This window comes from Polypterus senegalus, chromosome 18, assembly GCF_016835505.1.
Source record: "Polypterus senegalus isolate Bchr_013 chromosome 18, ASM1683550v1, whole genome shotgun sequence".
Classification (NCBI taxonomy): Eukaryota; Metazoa; Chordata; class Cladistia; order Polypteriformes; family Polypteridae; genus Polypterus; species Polypterus senegalus.
In genome coordinates, this window is record NC_053171.1 from 9,058,514 (window position 1) to 9,077,294 (window position 18,781).

The following is an 18,781-nucleotide window of genomic DNA, read 5'->3' on the forward strand; positions in this document are numbered from 1 at the left end:
ATGGAGCTTTAGAGGATCCGACAGGAAGAAAGGGATAAATTGCCCAAATCCAGGTGTGCAAAGCTTGGAATGACGCACCCAAAAAGACTGGCAAAGGGCTTCTACAAAGTACTGAAAGAAGGGTCTGACTACTTCTGTGACTGAGAGATTTCTTTTTTTAATTTTGTCATTGATGGGCAAAAATAGCAAATTTATCCATTTAAAATGAAATTTCCAGCACAATGAAGTAGGCAGAGTGGAGTGGTCCGAGTTCTTTCTGAATCGACTGTACCCTTTTAACTCATTTTTTGTGTATATCTCAAGTAGTGGGGAATCAGTTGAGCATGAGAAACAGACATTCAAACTTGCCTTGTGCTACCTACTCGGGGCAGTCCTACAACAGAGGTCTATTTCTCGTCTTGGATGGGTCTACCACATGAGCTATGTGGTGTAGTAATGGCTGGTAAATAACCCAAGAAAGCAACCGTTAGGCTTTAGACACCCAGTTTACTGGAACTTGTGGACGACAAACCCATTACAGAGGAACAGTTTTGAAGTAGGTGACCTCAGGAAGGTGACGAAGGTACAACGAGGAGGAGCCCAAAGCCTTGAAACAGACATGGAAAGAAGCATCCTCTAGTCAACCTCTTGAATCTGCACCCAGCCCCCTCATTTCTCAGGGTGGCCAGAACAATTGCTCCAGGCTGCTGATTATACATAATTGTAACATAACAAGTGAGGTGAAAAGATTTTTATTTTAAAACCCCTCACTGCAGTGTTCATGTAATTTTTTTTTGCAAATCATGATGCATTTCGGAAACCTTGAAGACAATGGTCCTTTAGAAGTAAACACTTTGGCCTCGCTTTTTCCATCGAGCACCTGTCAGCTTTTCACATGAGACTTGCACAAATGGGCCCTAAAATGGAGTCCAGCTGTGTCGCTGCATTGTTCTTTTGTGTGGCCACTCTGGTTCATTGGGCCTGACACTTCATGAGTAACGGTGCGTCCAGGTGCAAGGATTCATCAGAAAGCTCCGAGCGTCCCTGGCCAGTCATCAGCGGGGCTGACCTAGAAGGCCTGCTTTGGCGGCGAGAGCCTCGTTCTGTTGGATGTGATATTCTTGGAAGCGCATGGATATCCTCTGTGTCATCTTCAGGTACTTCTGCAGGCAGCTTTCTGAACACGTCATCTGTTAAGGGAAGCGTAGAAATTTAGGGCTGTGGTACAATTTTTCTTTTAAAGCATTTTATTGAATTTATTAAAAGAAAATAACATTCCATACTAGCAAGTCAGTCAGTCATTCTTCAACCCACTATACCCTAACCCAGGGGCACGGGGGTCTGCTGGAGCCAATCCCAACCAGTACAAGGGCGCAAGGCAAGAACGAACCCCGGGCAGGGGCCGGACACACACGCACTAGGGACAATTTAGGATCGCCAATGCACCTAGCCTGCATGTCTTTGGACTGTGGGAGGAAAACCACGCAGACACGGGGAGAACATGCAAACTCCACGCAGGGAGGATCCGGGAAGCGAACCCAGATGTCCTTGGAGCCTGCGGCACCGTCCTGCCCACAAGCAAGTCTAATTTTACAAAACTAAGTTCACATCAGGGCTACAGTATATTACTCCACTGTGGAAGGGAATTTCTGAAAAGAACACGAGCCGCTGAAAGGAAAATGCTGCTGGATCGTTTTAATGCAGGATTGAGAGAAACGTTTATGATTAAACCAGTGCCAATGGTGACCAATGGTGTAATGTGGCAAATGATGGTGGGGGGAAAAAAAAAAAAACTTGCATTACTTGTGTTGCATAATCCAGATGTCACATATCCAGTTGTGTGATCTTTCTTTCAATTATTGTAATTGGTCCAGAGAAGAGCGGCTAGGCCGATTCAGGGCTACAGGGGTTGAGTTATGAGGAAAGATGAAAACAGCTGAGACTTTACAGAGCTGAAGAGGAGACTTGACTGATGTGTTTAAAATGATGAAGGGAATGAGGCCAGTGGATCGAGACGGTGACTTTAAAATTAGTTCATCAAGAACATGGGGACGCAGTTGGAAACTTGTGAAGGGTAAATTTCACATAAACATTAGGAAGTTTTTCTTTACACAAAGGACGACAGACATTTGGAATAAGCGACCAAATAGTGTGGCAGACAGTAAGACTTTAGGGACCTTCAAAACTCAACTTGATGGGGTTTTTTTTTTTTTTAAGAAGACATAAGTGGACAGGACTGGTGAACTTTGTTGAGCTGAATGGCCTGTTCTCGTCCAGATTGTTCTAATTCTAATGTTCAAAAGCTCAGTCCCATGAGGCCTGATTTTTCTATTCATGATGTGCAAAGATTTTTCCAGAAGTGTATATTTAAGGGGTGGCGCAGTGGGTAGTGCTGCAGCCTCACAGTAAGAAGACCTGGGTTCACTTCCCGGATTCTCCCTGGGTCCGCAAGGGTTTCCTCCCACAGTCCAAAGACATGCAGGTTAGGTGCAATGGTGATTCTAAATTGTCCCTGGTGCGTGTGTGTGTGTGTGTCCTGCGGTGGACTGGCACCCTGCCTGGGGTTTGTTTCCTGCCTTGCGCCCTGTGTTGGCTGGGACTGGCTCCAGCAGACCCTGTAGTTAGGGTATAGCAGGTTGGCTAATGGAGAAATGGTTGTATATTTAACAATATTTTCGCCAAACAAATAAGGCAGGTATTTGAGCAGATATCAGACATGTGCATGATGGCAGCCTTCTTTTGTGGCCCACTTTTTCCCTATCCATATTTTCCCCTTGATGAATTGAACCTGTTCTTCTTTGGGGCTTACTGGAGAAGGTGGTTTACCCTTCATGAAAGCAATAAGTTAGTCAAACTGGGAGGTGGGTGCCCTACCCTTAGTGAATTGACAGCAGTTGTCAGAATGGGAAGAGGGGGGTCCCCCTCGTGGTGACTCAAACATACAAATCGGAGCATGAAGACATGCTGTGACCCACCGCCATCCAATTCCATTATAAAAATATCAAGTCCCGGTCACCACCCATTGGTTGAGAAATACTGGATTATGTGACACAAGTGACAATTTTTCCATCGACATTTTTCACACTGTATGCCTCTGTACAGCACTGGGCATTGCTGGCTTGCATTACACCAAACTTATTCTTTTCATTCTACATGAAAACGTAAGACTAACAGTTTTTTTTTTCTCGGCCATCACTACAAACCTCATGGGGTAAGTAACACAGAAAAGAATATTTCTGGGTGATGTATTCCTTGTAAATGTGTCAAAGATACCAAAAAACTAGGACAACCCTCAGAAGACAACCAGCAACTCAACTGATCCATAAAAAAAAAACAGCACCCTTGTGTAGCGAGAACATCACCTGTGCGTGAATTGAACTCGATCACCAGCTATTTGTTGTTTGCAACAATTGATGAGTGAAACTCAATTTGTGGCAAAGCTGTAGTTTACTTTGCTAATGAAACAAAAGTGAAATTCATGTCACTGACACAAGGTGGTGTGTAGTTCCTAACTGGAAATTGTTCCTGGCATTAATGATTTCCACCTGCCTCTCTACTTGTCATTAACAAGTAAAATCAGTGGACTTGTTTCCTGTAAAGTGAAGAAATTCTGCTGAGACGTTAGTGGTGTTTCTGTACTATGATGCCCCCTTTGCCAGTTATGACGACTGCAATCCTAAAGATCTATTGGAAACAGAAGAAAAACTTTGACCTCTGCGACATATGAAGTGTGCGTATCCTCAACGTCATGTGCGGGAGAAGGCAGTTGGGAGGCAATGATGGAGGGATGATGAGGGGCAGGAAGCACAGTAATCTGCACAAGGGTGCCTCGTGGTGAGTCTTCACGTGGGAGTGTTTGACATTTTTAAAAAACACACTGTGGCTGTGAACAACAGACATAAAGAGAATTGAATTTATTCTTGCATGATGGATTAAAAACTCAAACGTGAAAGTGAGTGTGAGGCTTTAACTTGCAATGTTCCTTGTTCCCACCCAATTGTGAAATTGCCTACAAAAACAAATGTATCATCCATCCATTCATTCATTTTCCTAAACCTACAGTTGTGCTTGAAAGTTTGTGAACCAGATAAAGAAGTGAGACAAAAATATACTTGGTCATTTATTTATTACAGAAGACAATCGAATATTACATATATTTGTGAGAGGCAAAAGTATGTGAACCTTTAGGATGATCAGTTAGTTTGAAAGTGAAATTCAACACGTTTGTAGAAGTGTATCATGGCACGAACAAAGGAGATTTCTGAGAACCTAACAAAAAGAGTTGATGATGGTCATCAGGCTGGAAAAGGTTACAAAACCATCTCTAAAGAGTTTGGACTCCACCAATCCACAGACCGACAGATTGTGTACAAATGGAGGAAATTCAAGACCATCGTTCACCTCCTCAGGAGTGGTCAACCAACAAAGATCATCACTCCCACAGCAAGGCGTGTAATAGTCGGCGAGGCCACAAAGGACCCCAGGGTAACTTCTAAGCAACTGAAGGCCTCTCTCACATCGGCTAATGTTCATGTTCATGAGTCCACCATCAGGAGAACACTGAAGAACAATGGTGTGCATGGCAGGGTTGCAAGGAGAAAGCCTCTCCAAAAAAAACATTGCTGCTCGTCTGCAGTTTGCTAAAGATCACGTTGACAAACCAGAAGGCAACTGGAAGTATGTTTTGTGGACGGATGAGACCAAAATAGAACTTTTTGGTTTAAATGAAAAGTGTTATGTTTGGATAAAGGAAAACGCTGCATTCCAGCATAGGAACCTTATCCCATCTGTGAAACATGGTGGTGGCAGTATCATGGTTTGGTCCTGTTTTACTGCATCTGGGCCAGGACGGCTTGCCTTCATTGATGGAACAATGAATTCTGAATTATATCGGAGAATTGTAAAGGAAAATGTCAGGACATCTGTCCATGAACTGAATCTCAAGAGAAGGTGGGTCATTCAGCAAGACAACGACCCTCAGCACACAAGTCGTTCTACCAAAGAATGGTTAAAGAAGAATAAAATTAATGTTTTGGAATGGCCAAGTCAAAGTCCTGACCTTAATCCAATCGAAATGTTGTGGAAGGACCTGAAGCGAGCAGTTCACGTGAGGAAACCCACCAACATCCCAAAGTTGAAGCTGTTCTGTACGGAGGGATGGGCTCAAATTCATCCAAGCCGGTGTGCAGGAATGAGCAAAAGTTAACGGAAACATTTGAAGGGGGGGTCACACGAGATACTGAAAGCAAAGGTTCACATACTTTTGCCACTCACAAATATGTAATAATTGATCATTTTCCTCAATAAACAAATGACCAAGTATAATATTTTTGTCTCATTTGTTTAACTGGTTTCTCTTTATCTACTTTTAGGACTTGAGTGAAAATCTGATGATGTTTTAGGTCATATTTATGCAGAAATGTAGAAAATTCTAAAGGGTTCACAAACTTTCAAGCACACCTGTACTTAGTCAGAACAGGCCCACAGGGAAACTTAAGACCTATTCCAGTAAGCACCAGGGCCAAGACACAAGCAATTCCTGAACAGGATGACTGTTAGCAAAGCTGACCTCATCTCTCTGTATCACTAATGACAAAGTGTTTAAAGTAGCCACCCGCCACCTTCCTAATTGTCGCTCACGTTATTCTGCTGTGCTGCACACTTCTGAAGCAAGTAGCTGCCTTACAGTAAATCCCTGGAGAGAAGAGCACAGTTTGGGAATACCGAAGAGTGACTTTCATTCAAGGTTCTTGGCATGTGACATCTTTCTATTATAATAAAAAAAAAAATCCTAGGACAAGACGTGACTTTTTTCAGAGAGGTACTTTCATGTCCCGCGAGACAAGACTTTATGCCAAGAGATTTACCCGGGCACGGGGCCAGAAATAAAAGACAAAGAGTAGATGACAAAGTAGAACGTCATAAAGAATTCAAAAACGCTGGTGCGATACACATGCAGAGCAGGTTAGAGATAATGAAAGTACAAAAATTCAAAAGTCTCCAAAAAAATGATAGTAAAGATCGCATTAGCACAAACTAACAGAAATTATTACTCGGTGAAATAATAAAACAGCAAAAAGAGATCGAAAATATTGCTCGGAATTAATGTTTAAGTCATAGACTTGTAGATTGTCTAATTCGTGTTTCTTCCCAAGGAAGAGGCATATCCAGCTAGAATTAAAAGATTTGTTGTTTGGTGAAAGTGAACTCCACATACGCAAGCGGCAGAGACACGACGTGGCTGGCGCATAGCGTAGGCCGGGGGGTTGGCAAGTGAAGCCCCCTAGTATTACAATGAAATTCTCACTAGTCTGTCTCCTCTGAATATTGACAGTAATTAACTACTAAGGAAATGACCAAAAAAAAATCCCCACTCTAGTCAGAAGTCATACCGACTATTAAATGAACAGACCTGATGTGGTGTTACACATTTATGATCTGAAGCTCCATTTAACAGATGGTGAGATTTTCAATTTCTCTCATTCGTACAGTTCTACTGCCACTAGTCTGTGGGATACATCCATGTAAGTACGTCTTATGCTGTAGTATTGTTATTATAGCAGAGTACAGTAAAATGGAATTGAAAATGAACTGGAAGCCAAAATTGGGGTAATGTGCAGTTGCTGACTTGTACCAGTTAAACATGGTGCAGCGGCATTTTGCACCAGCTGTAGGTGAACAATGGAGGCCTGGCTATTTCCAAAACTGCAGTAATTTAGACAAGAAGTTACAAAAGCAGGTATCACTGTTTCAAGGTTGCGTTTAGACAAAACATGTTTGGTTTTTGACAGCCGCCTCAACTGGAAAAAGCAAGATTTTACCACTGCGTTCACACGGCTATCAAGTTTGAAAGTTGAATTAATTTTCACACCTAAATTTGTGATCATGGATTTCTAATACTGAGCCCCAGTGGAAAGACAGGATTTAAGACAAAATAAAACCTGTCTGATTCATCGGGGCGAGTCACACAATGGTTGAACTGAGGATATGCCCACACCATTACATTTTCATTCAGAAATTATGTTCTTAAACGAAAACTCTCTCGGTCGACACTAGAACTTTCACATCATTTCTAAAAATACCTTGGCCCACACTTAAATGACCGAAAACACACAAGACCTACGTAGCTGTTCATCTGCACTAGGCACAGGCACATCAGCAGAACAGGAAGTGTCCTCCATGCTAGACATTCATTTGCTGCTTAGGTTTACACACAAAGCAGCCATGACTGATAATGAGGTGGAATTATCACTGAGAGTAACTCGCGAACAAAGTGGCTAAGAAAATGTAACAAGCAGAATCAAGTCAGGGAAGGGCCACGAATTGAAGCACACGCCAATCAGAGCGCTTTAAACATCTACTTAAATTTTCACACTGTGATGTTGAACTAGTGTTGTCAAAAGTATATATATGGCTCTGGAGAGTGTTTTCAGAAAACGCTGAGCTACTGTGGACGAAGGGACCAAACTGAGACTAACGTGTGCCTTTTTAAATAAAAAATAACGGGTGACCAAAGCCCAAGTTGCTGTGTATGTCATTAACCACCCCCGCCAGTTTACTATGATTATGTAATTGGAGTCTGCGACTGACAAAAAATCAAAGTGACAGGGCCCTTAATTGCATGTCTGACCAACGTGCCACTCTTCAGAAGGTTCTGGAGGGATAACCGTGAACACCACACAAAAAGTCTGACAGACATTCCCTCCTGAAGAGCTGTGGCTGTTAACTCCGAGTAATGCATTTTAGACCACCTTGTACTGACCTGGCAATATTATGGAAATGTTAGTTATTGATAGTGATAGCTTTGCTGGTTTCATTGGCCTGTTTTTAATAAAACATTAATGATATGCTCTCAGGGTAGCTTGATGTTCACTTCAGTTATTTGGTTTGTTTCATGGGAACAGTTTGGACTCCATCTGACTCTGCCAAGTACTACAAGATGAACTGCCTCTCAAAAATCCAAACATAAGATCTTCTCAAGTCACTTAACTCCCTGTATTCTCAGGCCAGGTGTAAAATAAATTTCTGTATTATTTTGGCAGGACTTATAAAGTGCCTTTGAATTGTGCTCACTATTGAAATGGTTTGCTAGGCAACACCACGTGGTGTCACCATAGCTCAGTGCCGTACCAATAAAGTATGTACAGTATAAAATCCAATAGGTCTACTTGGAAATAAAGATCACAGACTCTGGTTAAGGGATGTTCTTCAGCTTGGTGATCCACAGAGGCACCTCGCCAATACTTCCATGTTAGAGAGTTAAGGGGTTTAGCACGACAGCCTACCTCTTCTTGCTTCACCTCCCTTGTTGTGAAATCCTTCACGCAGTCCATGAAGCAGGTCTCTGTCAGTTTGTTGTATGTTCCCAGAAATTCTTTAAACTAAAATTAATAGAGAAGAAAAAAAAAATCAGGGGTGCTTGTTATTGAAATTAAAACGAATAAATCCTATTTTAATGAAACACTTGCACATTCACCATAAAATGAATCCTACCATTGCCTTGACTAAGATTTTACATGTCCTACCATCAAATCATAGGCCTAACGCGGTCCTACTCTTCCATTTAATGGCACCCATCCATGGTTAATCCAGTTTAGAGAAGAGTTGGCATCCTACCCAGCAACACTAGGCACAAACCTGGTGGCACACCCTAGTGTTACACAGGCCATTACAGGACACATTCAAATCACCCAGGGCGGCCAGTTTATAGATAGCTACCAGTTAACCTCAGCTTCATGTTTTCAGAAATGTGGGATGAACACCTAATTAACACCTACAAGACACGGCAACCTCTACACAGACAGCCACCAGTGCCAGCAGCATTGGGCACAAGGCAGGAGCAAATACCTGATGCAATGCCAGACCATCACTACGTTAATTTGGATTAAAAAATGAACTCCACCTGAACGATTTCAGAATTGTTGGAAGGATAGAAGAGTACCACTCACACAGACACTGGGAGAAGGAGCAAACTCGGCATAGACGGCCACTAGACTTTAAACTGAACCCATTTGAAGACAAAATTATCAGAAGACACTAGTGACTTAATATGATTTTGTAAAATGATTAAGATCCTTTGTCACTGTAAATAAATATGAAATATGGTGTGGCAACTCTCACTGCTTAGCTCAGTTAGATATCACTTTAAGAGGAAAGAACAATGAAAATGATAAGATGAACAATGATGATATGGTAGAATAATCTAATATTAATGGTAAAAACATCATGTTAGTATAACACATTCCACAATCTACCAACTTTACTCCTATTTAAACATACAGTAAAAATATCTGTAGAAATTAACATCAAATGTTAATGTTGATGAAAGAATAGTCAGGGTACACAGGGTTTAATGAGAGCAGGGGAGTGATGGAAAGGTGAGAAGTAACGACAGAAGTCACCACCCTGGGGCAGAAACTGTTTTTTGATTTATTTGAACATGTCTTGATAGCCCTATGCCACTTGCCAGATGGCACAGCGAATAGCAGACCATGATCTTGGGTGGGTTGAATCCTTGCTTGTGTTGCTCGCCATCTTTAACAATCAGACAGCATATGCTGTACATTACCCAGGTTTGGTACTTCTGCACCAGTAACCTGTGGAGCTGCCTTCACCACCCACTGCAGATCTCTCCAATTCCCAGTTGTGCAGCTGGTGTACCCTACTGTAGTAGCACAATAGGAGAGTATGCTTTCCATAGTGCACTGGCAGACATTTATCAGGGTGTCTGAGAGAATTGGCTCTTTTTCTATTTTCTCAGCCTCTATACAACTTTTTTTTTTACTAGGTAGGTGGTGTTTACTGACCTTGACCGTTTATTCATTATACAGGCACAAAGAAATGTAATGCCTTGGATACTTATCACCATCTGTCCATACATGTAAATGGTTTGGTGGTTAGTACGACTAGCTCTCCCGAAATCTCCTTGTTTCTTCTGGTGGTATGGAGGATCAGTTGTTGTCTGTACACCCCTGGATGTGGCACCTCTTACCTGTAGGCCATCTCCTCATTGCCCAAGGAACCTCATCAGAACTGGGTGATTTTAAGAGTGATGTCCTCCAGTGGTCAGTGCTAGGGCTAATGCTCTTTTTAATATTATATACAAATAAATGATTTGGATAGGAATATAAATAACCAACTGCGGTGGGCTGCCTGGGGTTTCTTTCCTGCCTTGCGCCCAGTGTTGTCTGGGATTGGCTCCAGCAGTTAGGATAATGGATGAATGGATAACCAACTAACTAACTTTGCAGATAATCTAAAATTTGTTCATTTATTACAGAGAAACTTGGACAGCAAGCAACATAGGCTTACGCAGATTGTCGGTAAGTAAAAACGCAGGTTTGAATACACAATGGGAGGTCTGAAAATTGAAAGTACTGCTTATGAGAAAGATTTATGAGTCACAATGAGTTCATCTCCATCAACTACCAGACAGTGTTGAGAAGACATTAAGAAGGCTAATAGAATAAGTGTGTAGTTTTGGCCTTTGGGCTACAAAAAAACGACAGAGCAGCACTAGAAAAAAGTCCAAGGAAGAACAACTAGGCTAATGCCAGGACTGTAGGGTATGAGGCATGAGGAAAGATTAAAGGAGTTGAACCTTTTCAGTTTAAGCAAAAGAAGACAGGTTATGAAAGGATCCAGGCGGATTCTTTAACTCTTTCGAGGCTGGTGTCAACATATAATGATGTACAGTAGTATCTTCACACAGCTGCCGGTCACTACACGAAAGCATTCAGCACAATGATCAGTAGGGACCGATGCTGGTACATCAATTTCCTTTCTGATCTCCAGATCACTTGCATCAAAACCGGAGTGCAGTACATCCGAGTCCAATTCAGCAATAATAGGCAAAACGTTGTCTACAGAGTATTTTGCTTTGCGCATTCGTTCTCTTATCAGATCCTCCTTTAGCCATGGCAGCCCGCGCCTGCATGAAGACAGCTGAAAAAATATTCATATCCAATATCTATATCCAATTGTGTCTCCATGTTCTTGTTGAACTTATTTTTAAGTTCAACAAGAACATGGAGACACAATTGGAAACTTGTTTGAGGGTATATTTTTCACAAACGTTACAATGTTTTTCTTCACATGGAGAACCACAGACACATGGAATAACGATAGGACTGTAGGGAGTTACAAAACTCAACTTGATGTTACTTTGGAGTAACTAAGTGGATAGAACTGGTGAGCTTTGGGAGCCTTAGTGGACTGTTCTTGTCTCCTTAGCGTTCCAATGTAATCAGGGCCATTAAGGCGGTATCATCCAAAAATCTGACTATGTAAAATTCACTAGGGCAGAGGTCCCCAACTCCGGTCCTGGAGGGCTCCAGTGGCAGCAGGTTTTCATTCTAACCCTTTTCTTAATTAGTGGTCAGATTTTGCTGCTAATTAACTTCTTTTGAATTAATTTTAATTGACTTGTTTTTTAAGATTTGTTCCTCTGAATTGCTTCATTTCTTTCCTTCAATGGCACCCAAACAGAAATGAAATGTGAAGTGAGTTAGCCAGCAGAAGACCAACTAAGTCAGGGTTTTAAATTCCAACCAATTTCACTCCAACCAGTTGCTCAATTAGGTGCAGAGTCTTGTTAATTAAACTCGTTCTTTAATTCCATGCCTTGTTGTTGCTCTTATTGTGCAATAGCAGACATTTCTGAAATTGCCGATCTTCTCTTTTCTAAGAGCTCTAGTAAAGTGTTTTGTGGACCTGTGCAGATCAGCATTCCTGAGACCTTCGCCTTTCTTTACTTTCAGATATTGTGCGATGGTCACAGTTTGCTGGTCCTGTTTTGGCTAATTTTGGATCTCATTATTGTTTGGCAGCTAATTAAGGACAAAGAAACAATTAAGGGGCTTGAGTTGACAAAGTCAAATAACTTCATTTAAATGAATTTGAATTAGCAGCAAAAACAGGTCACTCATTAAGAAAAGGGTTAGAATGAAAACCTGCAGCCACGGTGGTCCTCCAGGACTGGACTTGGCGACCCCTGGGCTAGGGCATGTTAGTGCAGTTCTAAATTTAGGCGGCTTGTTTTTAATGCTCACATTTGACCTGGCAGACTGTCAGTTCTCTTGGTGGAAATGTTTAGATGTTACTGAACACAGAGTAGCCTGGCCTGTCCAGCCCACCATATTGCAACACTGACCCTCATCAGGACATTCAGAATGAAAGCGATTATAATATTTGTAAAACTCTGACCTGGACTTACCTGCTTGATTTGATCCGATTCCGAAATCTGTGCCGCCATTTCTCCAAGACAGTGCTTAGACCTGTGAAGATCAAATAGAGACATTTGTGAGTAACCGCTTTGCAAACATGGACTGTGTTTAATGCAAGGATTAAATGACCAGACTCCTGACACACAGTATAAAAGTTATTTTTCCATTTGATTCACAGTTAGCCCAGCAAAGTATTTCCATCCTTAATAAACAAGAACAGCTGTATACTGGGGTTGTGACCAATTCACCCTACAAAAATGGCCTTTGTTTTACCTCCAGTCATGAAATGTCGAGGGCATAATCGACAGGTCTACAGATGAAATGTGTAGTGATTCTGACCTTCCGGTCTGGAGTTATGGGGGGGTAATTTTTCGGCAGGGTGACGTCAACATTATAAAATCCTGTTGTAGTGCTCTCTTTCTCTCTGTAAGGCCATGTTTGATGCTCTTCCACCGGTCTCTTTTCCTTGCCTTTCTAAAACTCTCCTGTTGTTCCTAAACCATCTGCCAGCATTTCAACTAATGGCGCCTCTCTGCCTTCCTCATGCTTTCCATCCATCGATTTCACCCAGCAATGCATCACTTTTCATGCCTCAGCTCTGATGATGTCTCCCAAATGTTTTGTCTATTCCTTACCTCACGTTACGTTACATACTATGGGGAACATTAAGACACGTGCTCTATTACAAGGGTCTCCAACTCTGGTCTTGGAAGACCACTGTGGCTGCAGGTTTTCATTCCAACCCTTTTTTAATGAGTGCTCTGTTTGTGCTGCTAATTAACTTCTTGTGATTTAATTTTAATTGACTTCTCTTTTAAGATTTGTTCCCCTGAATTGCTTCATTTCTTTCCTTAAATGGCACCCAAACAGAAATGAAAAGTGAAGTGAGTAAGCCAGCAGAAGACCAACTAAGTCAGGGCCTCAAACTTCAACCAATTTCACTTCAAGCAGCTGCTTAATGAGGTGACGATTCTGGTCATTAAACTCGTTCCCTAATTCTGTGGCTTGTTGCTGCTCTCGTGGTGCATTAGCAGACATTTACGAAACTGTTGATTTTCTATTTTCTAAGAGTGCTGGTCAAATGTTTTGTGGACCTGAGCAGATCGACATTCTTGCGAGCTTCATCTTTCATTATTTTCAGATATTGTATGTTGGATACCGGTTGTTTTTGGTTCATTTTGTATCTCATTTTTGTTTGGCAGCTAATTAAGGAAAAAGAAACAATTAAAGGTTCTGAGTCTTAAAGAGCAACTCAATTGAAATTAGTGCAAAAGAATTAGCAGCAAAAACAGGTCACTCATTAAGAAACGGGTTAGAATGAAAACCTGCAGCCACGGCGGTCCTCCAGGACCAGAGTTTGAGATCCCTGCTCTATTAAACGTGCAGTGCTATACATTTAGAGCGTACTGAAGGCTAAGTAGAGCATCTTCAAATACAGAAACAACTGAGGTTTGACAAGAAAAGCAAAGTTTAAGGAATTTACATTTTTTCCCATTTTGGACTGTTTGCTTTGAATTTTCACTAAATCTTTTAAAATGAACTTCTGAATGCATTTGATCCTGCCTTACTCTCCAGCAGCTACACTAAAACTTTAAAACTGTGTGCCCTCCATGCCTTACTCTCAACAAGTCAGGTCACTAACCGAGACTAATCTATAGTCAGAGAGACAAGAAGTAAGTTAGAATATACCAATTCAACTCAGCTTGTAAACCTCCCATAGACTATACAGTAATATATAGGCAAAAATTCAATATAACTTAACTCTGAGGGCTGAATATTAAAAAAATGCAGTTTTCTGAAAAGCACAAAAAGCAATGGTTTCACACATAAATCAACATTAAACATCTGTTGCTACATGCTGTAGCTGCAGTCAGTGCATCTCTGACAGTAGCGGTTGAGCAGGGGCGACTCACTGGCCAGCAGGAATACATGGTGGGCCGGCTGCCCAGTTGTCGTGCCTGGGCAGTTGGGTGGCAGTGACAGTGTGACGCAATCTGGGTTGTACCTCTTGTTATCGTAAGTGACGGTCGTCCCAGGTAAACAGTGCTGTAGGCACATCGGCTAAACAAACGTGTTCAGCACACAATCGGCTGGGAATTGATGTGCTGATGCTGGTACCTCACGTTCATTTCGATCTACATGTCCAGATCACTTGCATCAAAATTGGAGCCTGACAAGTCAAGAGTGTGATGAAGCTAACCTTCCTTCTAGCAAAGAGAATCAAACTAAAACTTAATGGTGAGTTTTATAGATAGATACTTTATTAATCCCCAAGGGGAAATTCACTGTTTACAGTGGATTATCATCCTCTACCCCTGAATTTTGACAGTGCATCCGGAAAGTATTCACATTTTGTTATGTTACAGCCTTATTCCAAAATGGATTAAATTCATTTTTTTCCTCAGAATTCTACACACAACACCCCATAATGACAATGTGAAAAAAGTTTACTTGAGGTTTTTGCAAATTTATTAAAAATAAAAAAAATGAGAAATCACATGTACATAAGTATTCACAGCCTTTGCCATGAAGCTCCAAATTGAGCTCAGGTGCATCCTGTTTCCCCCGATCATCCTTGAGATGTTTCTGCAGCTTCATTGGTGTCCACCTGTGGTCAATTCAGTTGACTGGACATGATCTGGAAAGGCACACACCTGTCTATAGAAGGTCCCACAGTTGACAGTTCATGTCAGAGCACAAACCAAGCATGAAATCAAAGGAATTGTCTGTAGACCTCCGAGACAGGATTGTCTCAAGGCACAAATCTGGGGAAGGTTACAGAAAAATATCTGCTGCTTTGAAGGTCCCAATGAGCACAGTGGCCTCCATCATCTGTAAGTGGAAGAAGTTCGAAACCACCAGGACTCTTCCTAGAGCTGGCGGGCCATCTAAACTGAGCGGTCGGGGGAGAAGGGCCTTAGTCAGGGAGATGACCGAGAACCCGATGGTCACTCTGTCCGAGATCCAGAGGTCCTCTGTGGAGAGAGGAGAACCTTCCAGATGGACAACCATCTCTGCAGCAATCCACCAATCAGGCCTGTATGGTAGAGTGGTCAGACGGAAGCCACTCCTTAGTAAAAGGCACATGGCAGCCCGCCTGGAGTTTGCCAAAAGGCACCTGAAGGACTCTCAGACCATTAGAAATAAAATTCTCTGGTCTGAAGAAACATTGAACTCTTTGGTGTGAATGCCAGGCGTCACGTTTGGAGGAAACCAGGCACCGCTCATCACCAGCCCAATACCATCCGTACAGTGAAGCATGGTGGTGGCAGCATCATGCTGTGGGGATGGAACTGGGAGACTAGTCAGGATAAAGGGAAAGATGACTGCAGCGATGTACAGAGACATCCTGGATGAAAACCTGCTCCAGAGCGCTCTTGACCTCAGACTGGGGAGACGGTTCATCTTTCAGCAGGACAACAACCCTAAGCACACAGCCAAGATATCAAAGGAGTGGCTTCAGGACAACTCTGTGAATGTCCTTGAGTGGCCCAGACTTGAATCCCATTGAACATCTCTGGAGAGATCTTAAAATGGCTGTGCACCGACGCTTCCCATCCAACCTGATGGAGCTTGAGAGGTGCTGCAAAGAGGAATGGGCGAAACTGCCCAAGGATAGGTGTGCCAAGCTTGTGGCATCATTTTCAAAAAGACTTGAGGCTGGAATTGCTGCCAAAGGTGCATCGACAAAGTATTGAGCAAAGGCTGTGAATACTAAAGTACATGTGATTTCTCAGTTGTTTTATTTTTAATAAATTTGCAAAAACCTCAAGTAAACTTTTTTCACGTTGTCATTATGGGGTGTTATGTGTAGAATTCTGAGGGAAAAAAATGAATTTAATCCATTTTGGAATAAGGCTGTGACATAACAAAATGTGGAAAAAGTGATGTGCTGTGAATACTGTCCGGATGCACTGTACATTAAGTCAGACCAAAGAGGACACCTTAGAATGTCCATCCATTCTATGTTAATTAATGTTGACTTATTTTGTTACCATGTCTTTTATTTTTCTATTCTTTATTTTGTAAAGCACTTTGAGCTACATTTGTTTGTATGAAAATGTGCTATATAAATAAATGTTGTTGTTGGAAGTTACGTCTTTGAACTGCACAAAAAAAAAAATGTGGGTGTCATCTTTGATCAGCTTCTTACTTTTCAACCACACATTAGCTCAATAGTACAGACAGCTCTTTTCCACCTCCACAACATTCTTTCCTGAGTGTGAAGGACACTGAAACACTGATTCATGCTTTCATTATTACTACCCGTCTGGACTATTGCAATGCACTGTTCTATGGCCTACCGACTAAATATGTCAATAGATTATGGGATGTTCAGAATTCTGCTGCTCGTCTACTTACACACACACACTAAAAAAATCTGCTCTCATCACTCCTGTCCTCTGTGATTTGCATTGGTTACCAGTTTCTTCAAGAATCAAATCTAAAATTATTCTTCTCACCTTTAAAGCCCTTCATGGTTTAGCCCGTCATGATCTGTCTGAGCAGCTGCCTTCCTTACACTCCTGCCCGTGCATTAAGATAGTCTGATGCGAACTTACTCATTGTACCTAAATACAGGTTAGGAACTATGGGTGGCAGAGCTTTTCAGTGTGATAGCCCCTAAAGTTTGGAATGCTCTTCCTCTCAGCCTTCGCAAGGAAAAAATCAACTATTCATTTCAAACTCCTGTTAAAAAACATCTTTTCAATGAGTTTTATTAATTTTCTTGTATGTGATTCAGAGTGCTGGCTCTAAGGCTAGGGATCTGCCCTGGCAATCGAAAGGTTGCCAGTTTGAATCCCATAAATGCCAAAAGGGACTCTGCTCTGTTGGGCCCTTCAGCAAAGCTCTTAACCTGCAATTGCTGAGCACTTTGAGTAGTGAGAAAAGCGCTATATAAATGCAAAGAATTATTATTATTGTTTTGTTAATGTGTTTATTGAATTGTTGTGTCCTTGATTGTATGAAGGCGCTGCATAAATAAAACATATTATTATTATTATTCAAAGGTGTTTCTGCCAGAGCAGCCCTTTTCTTAATTTCCTGATCATTTCTTTCATCTTGCATTGACCCAGGTAACAAGAGAGATCCATTTGCTTAACCTTTTTTGGTTTTTAACTTTTAACTTGCATTTTGGCACAACTTTGTCTTTTTAAGTGGCACTCCAGCTACTGTAAGGAAAAGGAAAAAAAAAACCCAAAACCTCCTACTGTTCCATTGTGTGGTGCTGTGGTGTCACCCGTTGCATTGCTGCACTCGGGCCCTAATATGGGATCCTGAAGCGGTTTGTCGTGTGGTGCATGCGGCAGCACACTTTATCAGTGCAGACTCCCAAACTCCCTCCTCTATCTGCATCTTCTTGCAATTCAATGTTAGTTAGGGGTGGATCTACTATATTAAATTAATGAAGCTTAAACTTCAAGATCCCTAATCCCAGATGGGTCCCAGAAGCAATGTAAGTCAGCATTGCTTAGTGTCTACTGTATGAAAAGAGGTTTTTACCACCTCTAGCTGTAGTGTTTATTTATTTTTTTAATTATGGTAATCTGTCATGGTACAATGCCACTGAAGATGATGACAGAGGTTACCCACACCTTAATGTTGGCTGCAAAGGGGCCTCCGTAACAGTTCAAAATTTAGGGCCTCCAAATTGTTGTGCCACCGCTGATGTTAGTCCCGTCTCTTTACTGTCATCAACTCCAATGTTTAAAATTTCCTGCAATTCTTCTTTACGTTCAGCAATACAGCATCATCTGTAAATAACAAATTGGTGACTTTGACGCCTCCTAACCTGTAGCGACAGTCGAATAATATATAAATGTGAATAATTATTCTTACTATTATTATAGTATTACCTAATTCTGAATGAACTAATACGCAAAATATAAATAGGCGTGATCTCACGTTCTCTATTTCCTTTACCTTAGGAAATCTAAAAATATAGCTTCTGGCTTGAGTGACGCTATTTCACGCGAAGTCGGGGACGATTTGGTCGCCGCGACATTGAGAAATAAAGCATCGAAGCAAGGGCATGAACTCTGACGCCTTTAATGGAGGCTCTGCTCGCGAATCTGTCTTTTCACTGACCGTAAAATGCATGAAGTGTTACCTAGAAAATAACCTCATCAGCTGACTACAGCTAGTTTTTGATCTGAACGATACAAACATAACACCTACCGCAGTGATCATCAACGCCACTTTCCTTTTCTTCCCGTCTCATGTGTGGATTGCAGGCGGAAGGGTGGGCAGCGCACTATGAGCACGTGACTGGTGCACACGGAGCTTCTCATTTGGAAATCAGCATTCGACATTAAAATAATTTTTTAGAAACCTGCCGCACTGGCACAATTACACAATTAAAAGAAAAAAATAAGAAAAATTTTTGAGTAAACACTTAATCTTTTTTTGCTGGACTCTCGAAATCTTTGCACCCATTCATGCGACATGTTTACTTGCTCGTTGGCAACCACGACGGAGTTCCATTTGAGAATCTTCCGGCTAGAAACAAATTACCGTTAACAGTTTTTGTTTTTAACTAAACGATTAAATGATTTGACAGTGTGTTTGTTTTCAGT

The 18,781-nt window shown here is 41.6% G+C and overlaps 2 protein-coding genes across 2 annotated transcripts in view; one reads left to right on the plus strand and one right to left on the minus strand.

Moving 5' to 3' along the window:
- Nucleotides 1-715: 715 nt before the first annotated feature.
- Nucleotides 716-18,488, minus strand: timm9 (translocase of inner mitochondrial membrane 9 homolog). Its single transcript, XM_039741639.1, has 4 exons — nt 18,384-18,488; nt 12,194-12,254; nt 8,265-8,360; nt 716-1,169 (listed from the first exon to the last, which is right to left on the minus strand). The coding sequence occupies exons 2-4, from the start codon at nt 12,230-12,232 to the stop codon at nt 1,035-1,037; spliced, it is 270 nt and encodes an 89-aa protein (XP_039597573.1). The 5' UTR covers nt 12,233-12,254; nt 18,384-18,488; the 3' UTR covers nt 716-1,034.
- Nucleotides 10,187-18,781, plus strand: part of kiaa0586 (KIAA0586 ortholog) — a 215,379-nt gene continuing 206,784 nt past the window's right edge. Inside the window, exon 1 of the mRNA XM_039741637.1 lies at nt 10,187-10,301. Coding sequence (XP_039597571.1) covers nt 10,202-10,301 — 100 coding nt within the window. The 5' untranslated portion in view covers nt 10,187-10,201. The remainder of the gene's footprint in view (nt 10,302-18,781) is intronic.